This window comes from Melozone crissalis, unplaced genomic scaffold (genome assembly GCF_028551555.1).
Source record: "Melozone crissalis strain CALT ecotype California unplaced genomic scaffold, PUWL_Pcris_2 ptg000054l_1, whole genome shotgun sequence".
Classification (NCBI taxonomy): domain Eukaryota; kingdom Metazoa; phylum Chordata; class Aves; order Passeriformes; family Passerellidae; genus Melozone; species Melozone crissalis.
In genome coordinates this window covers 32,851-49,355 of record NW_026535832.1, presented here as the reverse complement: position 1 = coordinate 49,355, position 16,505 = coordinate 32,851, and the positions used below count along the sequence as shown (strand labels likewise).

Here is a 16,505-nt window from a genome sequence, read left to right as displayed (position 1 = left end):
ATATTATGTAATACATTTATATAATAGTATTGTTATATAATTATTATTTATTAATATTATTTATTATTTATTAATATTTCCCCTCACAATAAGAACAATTGGAACACTGGAATTAAGACTGGAAAAGCTCATTTGCTGTTTTCCCATCCATAAATTCATCCTAAATTCACTATCTTAAACCTGATTTGTTTTCTTGCCTTCAATATCTTCCCTGTAAAACCTCCAGAACTGTGACCTCTGACAGTTAAAATTTCCCTAATTTGCAGTTCATGTTTATTCATGAGCAGTCGATTTTAGCACTTGGCCTTGGCCTGGTGGCTGAGGAGTAGAAACAGCTTTGAAGAGAAAAACAATATTTTTTTATTTTTATTTCAGCTCAACGGACACAGCTGGGCTGAGACAAAGGAGGTTTGAAGCCACAAACCTTCTTCATGCCTGAGAGAGGAAATTTAAACTTAAACACAGCTCAGGAGCAGGTCTGAATAAAAGTTAATGGTGTCAAAATAATTTGAGGAAAATTATATATATATAAACATTTTATTTCCTTCAGAAACTTCCCTTGGAATCCAGAATATTTGGATTTTACACTGTAAAAGCTGAAGACCCCAAGATAAAATGTCAAACAGGACCCCAAATACCCAAATTTGGTGTCACTGATTTTTTTACCATCCCTTTACAGCTCACTGTAGGAACCTTTAATATTTTTAACAGTGACCTTTTAATCTTGCCACACTGTGGTTTTATAACAAGGAAGAACAAGGCAGGATATTATTTAAAAATTCACATTATAAACGTCAAAAAATATTGTTGGAAAGCCTGACATTGCTCCGAGAACCCTAATTAAGAAATATCTGGAATAATTCAAATTAAAGCACAGGTTCCACAAGGTGCAGAGTTAACTTACCTTAAAAAGCTTTATTTTATGTGAGTTAACTGGGGAGGAGGAGGCTCTCTGGAGAGATAATAGTTTAGGAATTTGTGTCTATTTACAAAAAATAAACTCCTTGTAAAGAGACATTCCAGGAAGATTCACTCCACATTCCTTTCTCTGAACAGCTGGACTGAAAAGGGAAAAAAAAATGTTAAAAAATTTAAATGTAATTCCTCCTTTTATTCCAGGAGTTTGGAGAAAAATTCCTTCCCTGGATGAGTTTGAGATAATCAGATATTTGGGGAATAAAGGAGGGGAACTGGGGAATAAAGGAGGGGAGAGAGCAAGGGAAAAATCCCAATTTAATGATTTCCTCTGTGGCTCCCCGGGCTGGCGGCAGGGTGACATTTCCACCTGCCCCATGACTAATTTAGGAAAAGGAAGAGCTGGCCAAAAAGTTATTTTTGGCCGCCACGGCGACGGGGCCAGCGAGGGAGAGGGACAGGTGCAGGGCCAGGGTGTGACATGGGGGTGGCACGAGCCCCCCGAAAAGGGGACATTGCAGGGTGGGCTGAAATTCACCCAAAATGGGACATTGCGGGGTGGAATTCCAACAAAAATGGGATTTTTGAAGGGGTTGAAGACTCTCTTTCCCCCCCCCCACCAAAAAATGTGGAATTAGAGGGTTGGAAGAGCACAAAGTGTGGCTTGAAGGGTTTGCTGAAATCTTCCTAAATTGGGGCAGTGTGGGGTAGAGCACCTTAAAAATGGGACACTGAGGGGTGTGTGGAAAAGCCCCTAAAATGTGACACTGGAGGTGGGCTGGACCCCCCCAAAATGTGACATTTGAGGGTTAAAACCCTCTAAAATATGACACATTCAGGTTGAACCCCCCCAAAATGTGACATTTGGTGGTTAAAGCCCCCTAAAATGTGACACTGAGGGGTTTAACTCCCCCAAAATGTGACATTGAGGGGTTAAACCCCCACTAAATGTGACATTGGGGGGGTGAACCACCTCCAAAATGTGACATTGGGGGATTCAACCCCCCCAAAATACGACATTGAGGGTTTTAAAACTCCCTTAAAATGTGACACTGCGGGGGTTGAACCCCCACAAAATGTGACATTGAGGGGTTAAACCCCCCAAAATGTGACATTGAGGGGCTGAATCCCCCCAAAATGTGACATTGAGGGGTTGAAACCCCCCAAAATGTGATATTGAGGGGTTAAATCCCCCAAAATGTGACACTGGGAGGTTGAACCCCCTCAAAAAGTGACACTGAGGGGTTAAATCCCCCTAAATGTGACATTGAGTGTTGAACCCCCCCAAAAAGTGACATTGAGGGGCTGAACCCCCCCCCCCCACCATGTGACACTGAGGGGTTGAATGCTTCCAAAATGCGACATTGGGGGATTCAACCCCCTCAAAAAGTGACACTGAGGGGTTAAATCCCCCTAAATGTGACATTGAGTGTTGAACCCCCCCAAAAAGTGACATTGAGGCTTGGCCGGCCCTGCCCCGAACGTGACATCGCGGCTCATGACGGTCACAGGGCTCCTCCGGGGCGGGGACACGGCCCTATAAATCCGCCCCAAGAGCGCCTTTTCCTCAATGAAAAGCTCGGGGAGGCAGAGCAGAGCCAGCGGAATAAAAAGGAGAAGGGACAGCGCGGGTTTTGTTCCGCTTTAAGTTCTCTCAGCCTTCCCGATTTTATTTCCCCCCGCCCCTCCTCCCTCGCCACATTCCGGCTCAAGAGGCGACTCGGCAAAATGAAATATATTATAGGCATCGGAGGGTAAGAGTCTGCCAAAATCTGGCTTATTTTATGTTTTTCCTGGTTTAATTTTTGGGATATTTCTGGTTTAGTATGTGGGAAATAGGATTTGAGATATGTGAGGATATTCGGGATATAGGATTTGAGAGATGATGCAACTTGATGAGTGCTAATTCGTGGGGCTTAAATACAGCAGGGTCTATTTAAGACACACTTTAAAGACATCCACTTTTATATATTCTTTAATTTATATCTTAATATGTACTTTTAGACGTCCTTTTATTTAATATATCCTTTTATATATTTTATAGGATTTAAAGGATGGATGCTGCTTCAACGGAGAGCAGCACATCCTTTCATACAGACTTATCTATATACACTTTATATACATTTTATATACTTATTTGTGTTATCTACATATTTTTATATACAAATGTTATACTTATACGTTTATATATTTTTGGAGATACTTTCATCCACAGTTTTATTTATCCTTTTATAGTTTTAACAGGAGAGATGCTGAGATGGCAAAAACACTCAAGTAAATTTAGAGGCCAGATAGACCAAGAAAATTATTTTAAAATTTTCTCTGAAAGACGAAGAGGGGGAAAATCCCATTTCTAATAAAATGGGGTGTTGGTGTCTAAAAGGGCATTGATTTTAATTTTAAAAAGCAGGATTTAAAGTGTGCTCGTGCTGGGACGGGGTGAGAGTGCGGCGGGAGTTCCGGAAATGGAACAGTGAAGGGTAATACGGGTTATTAGAATAATATATTAATAATATGCGACCGAGGGATTTATACCGCCTCAGGTTTAAAAAAAAGGGAGGAATAGTTAAGTTATTTAGGGCTTTTATATTAAACGGTTTATGGGGCGTGTGAGGGCAGCGAGGCCGCTCCATCTTGAGCAGCGGGGCTGCGGCTGTGAGGGACCGGCCATGGGGGCCCCGTTGCCTCAGGAGCCCGGGCTGTGAGGGACTGGCCATGGCGGCACCGCTCCCTCAGGAGCCTGGATTGTGAAGGACCGGCCATGGCGGCCCCTCAGGTGTGCGGACTGTGAGGGACCAGCCATGGCGGCCCCTCAGGAACCCGGGCTGTGAGGGACCGGCCATGGCGGGCCGCGCGCGCGCGCTCCCCCACAGCGCCTCCGTTGCGCGCGCGCGGGAACCGGCGGGGCCGTTACACGCGGCCGAGCGCGCGCGCGCGCGGGTTCTGGAAAGGGGCGGGACCGGGAGGGGCGGCCACAGCCAATCGGCAGCCGGGGAAAAGGTGGGGCTGGAGTCGCAGCCAATCGGCGAGCGGCGCGGGAGGGGCGGGAAATTCAAACGGGGGGCGCGAGAGGGGATGGGGACCCTGAGGGTCAATGCCGGGGTCCCCCCAGGGGCTCCTTCAGGGTCCGTTCCCGGGTCCCCTCAGGGGCTCCCGCCGCCGGGCGGGGTTCGGATCTCGCAGGGTCCGTGCCCGGGTCCCCTCAGGGGCTGCCGGGCGGGGTTCGGATCCCTCAGGGCTCGGCTCCTTATCGGTGTCTGTCCCGCCGCGGGGCTCCGGGGTTCTAATGCGATTCTTCCACCTCCGTCTCGCCCCGCTCCCTGCAGGGTCACCAATGGTGGCAAAACCACCTTGACCAACAGGCTCGTCAAGGCGCTGCCCAACTGCTGCGTGGTCCATCAGGATGATTTCTTCAAGGTGAGTCTCCTCTTCCTTGCAGTGTTAATTGTACATGCAGGGCAAGTCAGTTTTGACAGCTTAGGAGTCACAAGCTTTCTGGTTTTGTGGGGGTTTTTATATATATATTTATTTGATTTTTAAATGACTGGGCAGATGGGGAGTTCCTGACCTTTATAAATGCCACAGGAGCCTTTAAATGTTAACAACCGATTTAAATTTAGTACTGAATTCAGGCAGAGGTTATTTACTGTGCTCTGCATGAATGATTTTCTCCATATTGGGATTCCCATGTTATTTTATAAAATTAAGAATGAGATTGGTTAATTGTGATCTAGGACTTAACCACCTCTGTGCTGGTTTAAATATGGAAAGGGGGTTTTATGGGGGAACTTTGATAGATCTGTATTAGAACCTAATTAAAATATCGCAGAGATTAATGCAGAAGACTTCTGCCAGGGAGTGCAGAGTGTTCCTAAACCCTGCACATTTCATGGGAATGAGGACGTCCCTGGACCCCACCACACATGGAAGTCCAAGAGATGCAGGGATGGATTTGGAGCACTTGTGGATCATCCCCAAAACATGAATTGCTCCAGCCCCAGCATGGTGTGCTCAGTCTGTGCTGCACAGATTTGATCACTTAGGAGCCCTTGGGGGAGGCATTCTGTTTGATTTTCCATAAAAATCTGTAACTTCTCTTTTGAGTGAATGCCAGCACGAGGAAAGCAGTAACTGAGCAACCAAAGTGCTGCCATACCTACCTGCATTTTTAGTAGAGGAGTTCAAATACCTACTCTAAAAAAACCATACATTCTAACACTTATTTAACTGTATCAGCACTTTAAAACTCCTGTGTGATTTACAAACAACACCCTGTAGTATTTCACCGATTAACATAAAAATCTTTATCCAGAGTGGTTTGAGTGAGCCAAGGGAGCCTCCCAGTTGGGGCTGGGGCTGTAGCTGTCCCTGCAGGCCCAGCTGGGGCTGTGGCTGGCAGTGCCAGGGGTGGTTGTGTGGCAGCGGTGCCAGGTGCCGATGGCATCGGAGGGAACTGATCCCGCTGAGGTTGCAGCAATGTTTTATTGCTCACTATATTTCAGCCACAAGATCAAATAGAAGTCGGGGAAGACGGCTTTAAGCAGTGGGATGGTAAGAGCAGTGTTCCCTATAGGATGCAGTAATGTATATTCTTTTCCTAAGTATTTCTTTTTTTTTTCTTTTTTTTTGCTATAAAAAGCTTTAACAGTAAATTTCCGTAATTGTAACTTTACCGAGCTCAATCTGTTTTATTCTTTGGAGCCCGTGGTGGGTGATGGTGTTTGATGGTGTCCCTTTTTCCCACCCACCCCTTTCTCCTGAGCAGTGCTGGATTCCCTGGACATGGAGGCCCTGGTGAGCACAGTGCGGGCCTGGATTGAGAACCCAGTGAAGTTTGCCCGCTCGCACGGGGTGAATGTCACACCTGGCTCTAGAGAGCCAGCCTCCCAAGATATCCATATATTGGTCATTGAAGGCTTCCTGCTCTATAATTACAAGTAAGGTTTGGAGAACTCTTCATGGTTTGCCAGGGAAGATCCTTAAATCCCTCGTGCCAGAGCTAAAAGTTCCTTTTTACTGATTTCGCCTTCCTGCCTTGTTCTGAATTCTCAGCCCGGAGAGTTTCCTGCTGAAAAATGTAAAATTAACTCCTAAATGTAGAAGTGAGGTGAATTTAAGTTCTGATTTAGGGCAGAGCCTTGAACTCCAGGGGAGTTTCAGAGCAGGAGTTTTGCAGGTTTCCCCTCATCCCCCCAAAGAGCAAGGCAATAATCCATTCCCTGCCTGGAATCTGCTGGAATTCAGGAACAGCTCTCTGCTGTGCTTGTGTAACACTGACTGCACTGAGGAGCAAGTGGGGCAGAGACAGCTCCTGGGTGTTTGTGGAGAACCATGGAATCCCAGAAGGGTTTGGAAGGGACCTTAAAGCCCATCCAGCCTGCCCTTGGACAGTTCCATGAACGTGAGTTGAGGAGTTGCCCTGTCCCGGATTTTGCTGCAAGCTGATTTTGGAATGATGTAGGAAGAGCCAGGGTTCCCAGCCTGATCCTCCACAGGATCCCCTCTGATCCCCCTCAGGACCAGTGGGGCTGTTTGGGTGGGAAAAGTCCCTGCTTGGGCCATTCTGCCCTTCAGAAAGGAGCTTTACGTGGTTGTGAGTTAACAAACCCTTGGGTTTCTTCAACAGACACAAACCCCATAGAGGCAGAGAGATTTCTGTGGTGTCTGGGCTGATTTCATGCTTTTTGCTGTCATTAAAAGTGACATCTCCACGTTCTGTCCCTGTCCCCTCCCCAGACCTCTGATCGAGCTCTTTGACCTTCGCTACTACCTGGCAGTGCCCTACGAGGAGTGCAAGAGGAGGAGGAGGTGAGAACATCCCTGGGTGGGCATCCAGCCCTGCCCTCCTGTCCTTCACACTGCTCTGGGCCATGGAGGCCTGGAGGGGCTGGGGTTGGAAGGACCTTGAAGGTCCTTGAATGTCATCTCATGGAGGGGTTGGGGTTGGAAGGACCTTAAAGGTCCTTAAAGATGATCTCATGAAATCATGGATGGGCTGGGGTTGGAAGGACCTTGAAGGTCCTTTAAGGCCATCTCATGAAATCATGGAGGGGTTGGAAGGTCCTTAAAGGTCATCTCATGAAATGATGGAGGGGCTGGGGTTGGAAGGACCTTAAAGGTCCTTAGAGGTCATCTCATGAAATCATGGAGGGTTTGGAAGGTCCTTAAAGGTGATCCTATGGAATGATGGAGGGGTTGGGAGGTCCTTAAAAATGATCCTATGGAATCATGGAGGGGTTGGGAGGTCCTTAAAGGTGATCCTATGGAATCATGGAGGGGTTGGGGTTGGAAGGACCTTAAAGATCATCTGATGCCAACCCTGCCATGGCAGGGACACCTCCCAGCACCCCAGGCTGGCCTTGGGCACTGCCAGGGATGGACATTCACAGTTCTGGGATGTGTTGGTGCCATGAGCTGGATTAGAGTGGGAAGTTTGACCAGAAGGGGAGGAAGGGAGTTGGATGTGGTCAGCTTGGACTGACGGGCTGGGCTTGGAGAGGACCTGAGATGGAGCCCAGCCATGAACCCCTCGCCACTGACCACGTCCCCAGGTGCCCAAACACAGCCATGGGCACTCCAGCACTGCCTGGGCAGCCTGTGCTGATCCCTCACAGCCCTTTCCATGAGAATTCATTTTCCCAACACCCCGGCTGCACCCAGGCCCCCTCCCTGAATGAATTAATTCCTTCTCCATGTAATTAATTGCAGTACACGGAATTACACCGTGCCCGACCCCCCGGGCCTGTTCGACGGCCACGTGTGGCCCATGTACCTCAAACACAGGAAGGAGATGGAGGACTCGGGGGTGGATGTGGGTGAGTGTTCCCCAGACACAAACCCTTCACTCCTGGCACTGGGATTTCAGGAATTGGGTGATTTCATTCCAGGAGACTTCCACTGGGATGACGCAGGGGGATATTTTTACTCCCAAGTTGTAATCCTGGCCTGCTTTGGATAAATGCTGGCAGTTTCAGAGCTAAGAACTTCTCCCCTTTGCAATGTACCCTTAAAGACTCAGAGGGGACAAAAAAGTCCAAAAGCAAAAGAAGGGATTTATAATGGATAAGCATTTCACAGGCCATTATATTTTCAGGATGGTTCTGTTTCTCCAAGTTGTCTTTTGGGTCACTAAAATATGAAATATTTAAAAATCAATCCCCTAAAATCTTATCCTGATGGGAAGCCCAGCCTGACTCCCCCTTTTCTCTCCCAGTTTATTTAGATGGCCTGAAGTCCAGGGATGAACTCTACAACCAAGTGTTTGAAGACATTCACAACAAGCTCCTAAATTGCTCATAGGTAATTAATTAAACTGCAGAGGGTGGAGGGTGAGGGATTGTTCGGGGAATTTCACAGTTTGGGGCTCACCCTTTTTCCCTTCACCTTTCCAGGGTTGGGAGGACCCCGAAGATCCGTGTACAGCGATGTAAATAATACTGGGAAGTGGGAGTGGGGATTTGTGTGAACTCCTCTCCCACTGCCCTTTGGCAAGTCCCTTCTGTATATAATTGAAAACTGAGGATAACTTATTCCCACCACATGGACAGGATGGCCTGGGTGGGCTTTATTTTTTAATTATTTTATATTCTGCTGGCTTACAGAGAAGCTGGAAACAGCATTTTTATAGCAGAGCAAGTAGAGCTGTGCTGGGAAAACAAAGAGAGCTGCTGCAGACAGAAAGGCTTCGTGCAAGGCTTGTTTGTAACATCACCAACTCAGTAAAAATCCACTTCAGTCTCCTTCTGAGGCCCTGGTTTAATTCATCACTCAGCTTTGTTGCAATAAAATGGGTGTGAAGCTCACCCAGAACACAACAGCAGCCCCTTTTTCCTGGGTGTTTGGAAATCCTCAAAGCTCCTTCCTCGTGTCACTGCTTGGGTTTGGGTGCTCACATGGCCCAGCCAGGTGGGAATGGCTCAGTTTGTGAATTTAAACCATGAGGTGAACTGGGGGATTTCTCAGGGAATGAGAAATGAGAACTGTGCTTCCCTTGGAGACATTTCAGGTGTTAAAGGTAAAGCAGCATCCAGATTTCAGCCTGAGAGAGAGGGCAGTGCCATCCCTGAAGAGAAATGAGAACTGTGCTTCCCTAAACCATTTCAGGTGTTAAAGGTAAAACAGCATCCAGATTTCAGCCTGAGAGGGCAGTGCCAGGCAGTGCCATCCCTGAATGTGTGTGGGGCCTGCCCATACAAGATTTTGGGGCCTGAATTAAAAACCGCTCTGGAAAAGCAGCTGCTTTTAATTCATTAATTTAATTTTAGTTAATAACCCAAAAACCCACCAAGGGGGGCTTTCAGCAGCCCGAGGGGAGCCAGATCCCTCTCCTTGTCCTCGTCCCACCCCGATGGTTTCCCTGTTGTCCCAGGCAGGGATGGCAGGGCCAGAAAGGGATGTGGGGACACCACCCCACAGTGATGGCACTGTCCCCAGGCAGGGACACTGCTGTGAGCCCTGCCCAGAGCTCAGCACAGCCCAGGGGATGCAGCCCTGGGGTTTCCTCTGCCTGCACCGGTTGGTTGAAGTGCTCAGAAGCGTTTGGGGTTTGGGAAGACTTATAAGGGAAAAGCCCTCGCTCCCATCTCCTGCCAAACTCTGGGAAGCAGAAATGGGAGCCTAAAAAAGGAATTTTGGTGTCTGTCCACAGAGGGGAAACGTCAGGGCGGGGTGGCAGCTCCAGCTGCTGAGAGGGGACTGGAGCAGAATGTCACAGTGCTGGAACCCCCAGGGGCAGCACAGCCCGTTCCTGCGGGCCTCAGGAGGAGGAGATTTGTGCCATCATGAATCACCCCCCAAATTCTGCTATTTTAGAGCTATTCTGGTGTCATTCCGTGCACCCACGTGAGTGAGATCCCCCTGCTGCTCCGGGGCCGGGGTGAGTGACCGGTGACTTCCAGGAGCCTTTTGGGAGGGTGAAACCCAAAGCCTGGGCAGGAGGAGAATGCAGGAAATGTTTCTCACTATGTGCCCTTTGCCCAGCCCGGGAACAGCCGGGGCTATGGCATTTCCACACATCCTTTCACCCACTGCCCCTGCAGAGCTGCGGCTGCACCAGCCCCACACACAGGGCCTGGATGGGCACCCTGAGCCCCCAGGTGTCCCCTCACTCACGTGGCCAGGGCTGGTGGCCCTGCTGGACACTGGGACAGCCCTGGACACGTCACCTCCCCTGGGAGCCAAGAGCCTTGGCAGGGAACACCAGGGCAGATTAAATGATCACAGCTCCACGTGTCCCGTGCATGGGGGTGAAACCTGCACCTGCTGGGACGTCAGCAGGGACAGGGACAGGGGGCACAGCCCTCCTGATCCCCAGGGAGACATAGGGGACACAGAGGAGTGACAAATAAACCCTAAATGGAGCAAATCCCCTGGGCCTGGGGCTGAGCTGGAGGTGGAGCCGCCCTGGCCAGCCAGGGGGATGCCTGCCATGCGCTGGCATTTGGCATTTGGCTGGTGATTCCCCGGATCAAATTCTGCTGGAGCTGGGCTCCAGGGGCCGCAGGCAGTCGGGAAGCCCGCGGTGCTCCCGGGGAAACGTGCTCCCTGCCCTGGTGTTCTCTGGAACGTGAGAACGCTTTGGGACCTGGCTCCCCCTGTCCCCAGGAGTGAGGGATCTCAGGCAAGAGGAGCTGGGGACTCCCCCAGCCTGGGAACACCCCACAAAGCACCCCCAGACCTCCCTCCATGCCCACAGCGAGCTCACCCACCAGCACTGGGTTTCACAAGGAATAAAATGCATTTTCTCCCCAAATTAAGGAAGTCCCTCTGGGATGGGAGCACAGTGGCGGAGTTGTCACCACAGGGCTCATCCTGATCTCCCTCCCAAGCCCTGTCCCTCCATGGCAGGAGCTGAGGCAGCCACCCCACTAGACAGAAACCTTTATTGTGGGAAAAGGGGGAGCCAGGGCTGGGACAGGGGGACAAGGGGTGCAGCAGCCTGGGGGGAATGTGGGGTGCAGGGGGGCTGCGGAGCGTGAGGCCACGCAGGGATCAGTCCTTGGTCCCAGCCCGTGCGTGGCTGCTGCTGCTGCTGCAGTGCAGAGGGGAGCTCTGCCCACCAACCCCACCACGGGGCACTGGGGCAGCACGGGGACCCGGGTGACAGGGGGGGACAAACGTCCGGGGGAGTGCAGGGACAGGAGCCAGGCAGGAGCTGCACGTGGCACAGCCCCAGCACCACGAGGAGGGGCTCCAGGGAGGCACAAACCCCCCCCTTAACACCGAGCTGGGGCACTGCCCGGGGGTGAGCAGGGGCACCGGGGGTGAGCAGGGGCACCAGGGAGCAGCCCCAGCCCCAGGAGGTGAGCAGAGGCACCGGGGGTGAGCAGGGGCACTTGGAGCAGCCCCTGGGGATGGGCAGGGGCACCGGGGGTGAGCAGGGGCACTGGGAGCAGCCCCTGGGGATGGGCAGGGGCACTGGGGGTGAGCAGGGGCACTGGGAGCAGCCCCAGCCCCAGGGAGGAGCAGAGGGAATGGGGAGCAGTGCAGCCCCAGGGAGGAGCAGGGGCACTGGGAGCAGCCCCAGCCCCAGGGAGGAGCAGAGGGAATGGGGAGCAGTGCAGCCCCAGGGAGGAGCAGGGGCACCGGGGAGCAGCGCAGCCCCCGGGGCTGAGCAGGGTTAGCGGATGCTGCCGTCGCCCTCGCTGCTCTGCAGCTTCTCCCTCTCGATGGACCACACCAGCTCCTGCACGAACTTCATCTCCGAGGCCACCTGCTTGGCCAGGGCCTCGTAGTGGTTCTCCAGCTTGCGGTAGCGCCGCTTGAGCCCGTTGGCCGCCTGCACCACGCTCTTGGTCTCCTCCTGCGCCTGCTTCTTCAGCGCCTCCGTCTTGTGCAGCTCCTGCCGGATCTGCCGCAGGTCCTGGCTGATGCTCTCGTTCTCCTCTTTGTACCACGACTCCTTCTCCTCGTAGATGGACAGCAGCGCCTCGATGTCCTCCTGGAAGGACTTCTTGTTCCTGCCCAGCTCTCGGAGGCTCTCCTCGGCCGCAGCCACCTCCTCCATGACCTTGGAGAAGCGCTCGAAGTTGATGTAGGTGTTGTTGGGGGGCATGCTGGAGTGGGATTTGATGGTGTACTCCTTGAGGCGCGTGGTCTTCAGCCGGCGCCGCTCGGGCTTCTTGCCGCTGTCCTCGTTGCGCACGTTCCTCCTCTTGATCACCTGCGGCGGGGACAGCGGTGGCTGCAGCGGTGTCACAGGCAGTGACACCAAACCGGTCCCCACAGGGCTGGGGGAGCAGCAGAGCCCCGGCCTCGGGGGGTCAGGCACCCAAAAATGCCGATTCTTTGACTTCTCACCTTAATCCAAGGGTGCTCCAGGCTCTGGGCGATGGTCATTCGCTTCCTGCAAGCACAGCAAGGCTGGGATCAGGGCAGAGGCTCTGCTCCTCTCTCCCTGTTACAGCCCTGCAAAAGCAGCTTGGATCCTGTGATTGAGCCTTGCTGCACTCAGGGCACCCCAGGCAGGAGCTGCATCCAGCCCCCGACCCCTCAAACTGCCTCCCAAGAGAAACAGGCAGAGGATCCGGTGGGAACCTCCTGTCCCCACTGCTCCTTCCCAAACCCAGAGCCCTGGGGGCCCAGCTCAAACCCTCCCAAACCCCAGTGGAGCTCCTGCACCCTCGGGGTGATCCCAGATTCACCCCACCCTGGCCAGGCAGGAGAGAGGGAGCTGCCTGTGCACAGCAGGGTGGCCAGGGGGGACTGTCCCCTCTCCCAGAGACACCCCAGCTCTGCTCCCTGTCCCTCACTTGGGGTCCTTGACCAGCAGGCGGCGGATGAAGTCCTTGGCCAGCTCGCTGGTGTTGCTGAAATATTCCTCATCGAAGTCGTAGTTGACAGCAGAGATGTTGGTCAGCGTCTCCTGCTTTGTCTCCCCCAGGAACGGGGAGGCTCCGCTCAGCCTGAGGAGAGAGTGGGTTGGGACACCCCAAAAAGGCTCCAGCCCGAGGTGGGGGGGCTCATCCTGCAGCCCTGTCCCCTCCAGAGCTGCCTCATACTCACAGGATGTAGGTGATGACCCCGATGCTCCTGGAAGAGAGAGGGAGAGGAGGATGAAGTCCCACAGAGCTTTTGGCACCAGGGGTTTGGCTGCTGGAGCCGTGGAAGGGGCTCAGGAGGGGAATCACTCACCACATGTCGGCCTCCAGCCCCAGGGGCTCGTAGTTCACAATTTCTGGGGCTTTAGGAGGAAAGGGGAGAAAATGGATTTATTGTGGGGGAAGGGAGCCTGGCCCCATGGACACATCCTGGCAGCAGCACCGCAGTGCTGGGTGTCTCTCCAGGGTTAATCCAAAGCTTTCAGTACCCCGAGGAGCCCCCAGGAATGCTCACCTACAAACTCTGGGGTCCCAAAGATGTTCTTGAACTCATTGCCAGCCTCGATCTTGTGGGCGATCCCGAAGTCGATGAGTTTGATGCGAGGGTTTGGCACGTTCTTGTCCAGCAGCATGATGTTCTCTGGCTGTGGGGGGAGAGGAGCTGGGGCTGTGCCTACACAGCAGCCTGGGGGAGCTGCCCTGGGCTCCTCATTCCAGAGGACAGGATGAGTGGCTCAAGCTGGGAGAGATCCCAAACAGCAGTGGAGAGATGTGCCTCAAATGGGGAGAGATCCCAAGAGGCAGAGGAGAGGACGAGTGCCTCAAACTGAGGGAAATCCCAAACACCAGAGGGGAGGATGAGTGTCTCAAGCTGGGAGAGATCCCAAGAACCAGAGGAGAGGATGAGACCCCAGGCCCCAGCCCCACTGCTCTGCAGGAGTGCACTCACCCCCACTCCTCAGCACTGATTTCCAGACCCCACCTGGGAGTTTATGCCTGCTTCCAGTGCTGAACACGGGGTGTCTGCAGCTCCCAGAGCCCCCCCGGGGCCCATCCCTGCTCCCAGGGTGTCTGCAGCTCCCAGAGCTCACCTTGAGGTCGAAGTGGGCGATGCGCTTGGAGTGCAGGTAGTGCACCCCGTCCAGGATCTGCTTGAGGAACTGCGTGGCCTCCTCCTCCGTCAGCGACTCCTTCTCGGCCAGGAAGTCGAAGAGCTCCCCGCCGGACACCAGCTCCAGGATGAGCACCACGTCGGTCTTGTTCTCGAAGATGTCGTGCAGGGTGATGATGTTGGGGTGCTGGATCTCGCGCAGGATGTCCACCTCGCGCTCGATCTCCTCGCGGCTCACGCCCCTGCGGCTGGACGACAGCCGCCGCTTCTTGATGAACTTGGCCGCGTACTCCAGCCCCGTCTTCCTCTCCCGGCACTTCCTGACGATGGCGAACTGCCCGCTGCGGGGAGAGGGAGCTCAGCACGGCCTGCCTGGGCACTGCAGGATGAGCTTTCATCCCAGGAGTGCCATGAGAGAGGGAGCTCAGCACAGCCTGCCTGGGCACTGCACAATGGGCACTGCACGATGGGCACTGCACGATGGGCACTGCACGATGGGCACTGCACGATGAGGGTTTCATCCCAGGAGTGCCATGAGAGAGGGAGCTCAGCACGGCCTGCCTGGGCACTGCAGGATGAGGGTTTCATCCCAGGAGTGCCATGAGCTGGGATCTGGGGATGCCCACCCACTCCTGGAGCAAACCCCAGAGCCCAGTGGTCCCGGGAGACCCCAAAGCCCTGATGGAGAAAGCAGGTAGAGGGAAAATGCCTGAAATCAGAGAGACTGCACCTGGACCTGAGACTCCTTTACACCTCTGTATATCCCGGAATCATGGTCAGGGAGACTTCTTTATCCATCCCTGAATCATGGCAAGGGAGACTCCTTTACACCTTTATACAGCCCAGGATCGTGGCCAGGGACACAGCCCTGGGGGGCAGAGTGGGTCCAGCCATGGCCACCACATCCCTCCCCATGGCACACAAACAACCCCAGCCACAGAGAGGCAAAAGAACCCGGAGTAACTCCTGGAAGTTCCTCTGCTTTGATAAAAACCCACTTAAGTGACCCAGAACGCTTTTGCTGCCCCAGTGCCCGAGGAGGGGCCACGGCCGAGGCAGCGCTGCAGGATCCCGAGGCAGGCGACTCCCCCAGCGCCGCCTCTGCATCCCGGCTGATTAAATCCCATCTGCGGGCTCTGAGTCACCCTGGATCCCTCCCACAGGCGCGGGGCCAGGCGAGGAGAGCCGGAAGCCGCCAGCCCCGGACCGGAGCTCCACCGGGAGCAACGTTAATTAACGCTTTTAAAAAAATCTCCATCTGCCAGAGATGCCTGACTGCGCACAGCCCCGGCCCTGCTGCCTGCGGAGGGGCACAGGGACACCGGGGGACCCAGCGGGCGGATCCAGCGGAGCTCCCGGCAGGGCTGCAGCCATGGAGACCCCCGAGAAGGCAGCGGGATGAGCCTCACCTGCCCAGCTCTTCTCCCATCTCATAGAAATCCTCCACGCTCTCCTGGCGGAAGGTGGACATGGCTGCGGGGCCCTCGGAGCGGGAGCCGCCCCGCCGCTGCCAGCGCTGGGTGTCAGGAGCGGGAGCAGCCGGGGATCAGCACCTGTGGCACCGGGAGAAGGGGGGCTGAGTCCCGGAGCTCACACCGACAACCAGGGATCAGCACCGGGAATAGGGGGGCTGAGTCCCGGAGCTCACACTGATACCCACAGACCAGCACCGGGAATAGGGGGGCTGAGTCCCGGGAGATCACACCGACAACCAGGGATCAGCACCGGGAATAGGGGGCTGAGTCCCGGGAGATCACACCGACAACCAGGGATCAGCACCGGGAATAGGGGGGCTGAGTCCCGGAGATCACACCGACACCCAGCACAGCGATCCCGGGGGATGCACAGCCCCGGGCCGGGCGGCAGAACCACGGGCTCATTCCCCGGTCTCACCACACCCCAAAACCCCGGGGATAGAGAAGGGAAGGGGATCACAGCCTCTCCCTGCTCCACAGGCCCCACACCCGCTGTCCACCCAATCCTCATCCCTTTCCTGGCCCATTTCCCCTCCGCTGACCCTTCCTGCCCCACAGCCCCCAGACCCACTCAGCTCCCGATCCCGGCACATCCCTTCCCTGTCCCACAGCCCCTCTGCACCCCAATTCCCCAGAGCCCCTCTCACACCCACAGCCCCCAATCCCTCCCCATCCCAATCCCTACCCCTCCTTTTCCAGCCCCTCCCAATCCGCTCCCACACCGCCCCTCCCCATCCCACAGCCCCCCCAATCCCTCTCCACCCCTTTCCCGACCCGCAGCCCCTCCCAGCCCCACAGCCCCCACACCCACAGCCCCCCCATTCCTCCCTTTCCTTCCCCACCCCGCCCCACAGGCCTCACAACCCGCACGCACCGCTCCCCGCGCCATCCCTCGCTCCCCACGCCACGCAGCCTCCGTCCATCACCCCTCTCGTACCCGCACGACCCCTCCCGGTCCCACACGGCCCCTCACGGACCCCTCATCAGCACCGGCCCCCGTTCCCAACCTGGGCCGCCGCCGCCCGCGTCGCCGCCGCCACATTCCAGCACAGCAGGCCCCGCCCCCTCCTACACCATCCACGCCCACCTCCGCATGAAGCCCCGCCCACATCGCAGCACCCCCATTCATCCAAGCCCCGCCCACTCCCCGGCAGAGGCCCCGCCCCGAGGCTCGCGGGTGGGCGT

General features: G+C 54.6%; 2 protein-coding genes across 3 annotated transcripts; one reads left to right on the top strand and one right to left on the bottom strand.

Annotated features, from left to right (window-relative positions):
• The first annotated feature begins 2,616 nt into the window (after positions 1-2,616).
• On the top strand, positions 2,617-9,050 carry NMRK2 (nicotinamide riboside kinase 2). Its single transcript, XM_054286641.1, has 8 exons — positions 2,617-2,669; positions 4,242-4,332; positions 5,418-5,466; positions 5,681-5,852; positions 6,652-6,723; positions 7,624-7,730; positions 8,129-8,214; positions 8,307-9,050. Exons 1-7 carry the CDS (start codon positions 2,644-2,646, stop codon positions 8,212-8,214), a joined length of 603 nt encoding a protein of 200 aa, XP_054142616.1. The 5' UTR covers positions 2,617-2,643; the 3' UTR covers positions 8,307-9,050.
• Positions 9,051-11,483: 2,433 nt separating this feature from the next.
• Positions 11,484-16,411, bottom strand: DAPK3 (death associated protein kinase 3). Of its 2 annotated transcripts, none has more exons than XM_054286634.1 (9): positions 16,328-16,411; positions 15,255-15,398; positions 13,826-14,186; positions 13,249-13,378; positions 13,048-13,096; positions 12,919-12,945; positions 12,666-12,818; positions 12,214-12,259; positions 11,484-12,076 (listed from the first exon to the last, which is right to left on the bottom strand). In XM_054286634.1, exons 2-9 carry the CDS (start codon positions 15,314-15,316, stop codon positions 11,534-11,536), a joined length of 1,371 nt encoding a protein of 456 aa, XP_054142609.1. In that variant the 5' UTR covers positions 15,317-15,398; positions 16,328-16,411; the 3' UTR covers positions 11,484-11,533. The 2 variants fall into 2 exon arrangements, with proteins under 2 accessions (XP_054142609.1, XP_054142610.1); XM_054286635.1 differs by having other exon boundaries at positions 16,298-16,382.
• Positions 16,412-16,505: the final 94 nt, after the last annotated feature.

Excerpts from the sequence above, each read along its gene's own strand:
- NMRK2 (XM_054286641.1), top strand. The coding sequence starts at position 2,644 with ATGAAATATATTATAGGCATCGGAGG. Across the intron at positions 2,670-4,241 it reads TATATTATAGGCATCGGAGG|GGTCACCAATGGTGGCAAAA; the intron begins GTAAGAGTCTGC and ends CGCTCCCTGCAG. Across the intron at positions 5,467-5,680 it reads CGGCTTTAAGCAGTGGGATG|TGCTGGATTCCCTGGACATG; the intron begins GTAAGAGCAGTG and ends TCTCCTGAGCAG.
- DAPK3 (XM_054286634.1), bottom strand. The coding sequence starts at position 15,316 with ATGTCCACCTTCCGCCAGGAGAGCGTGGAGGATTTCTATGAGATGGGA. Across the intron at positions 14,187-15,254 it reads ATGGGAGAAGAGCTGGGCAG|CGGGCAGTTCGCCATCGTCA; the intron begins GTGAGGCTCATC and ends CTCTCCCCGCAG. Across the intron at positions 12,077-12,213 it reads TGGAGCACCCTTGGATTAAG|GTGATCAAGAGGAGGAACGT; the intron begins GTGAGAAGTCAA and ends TCCCCGCCGCAG.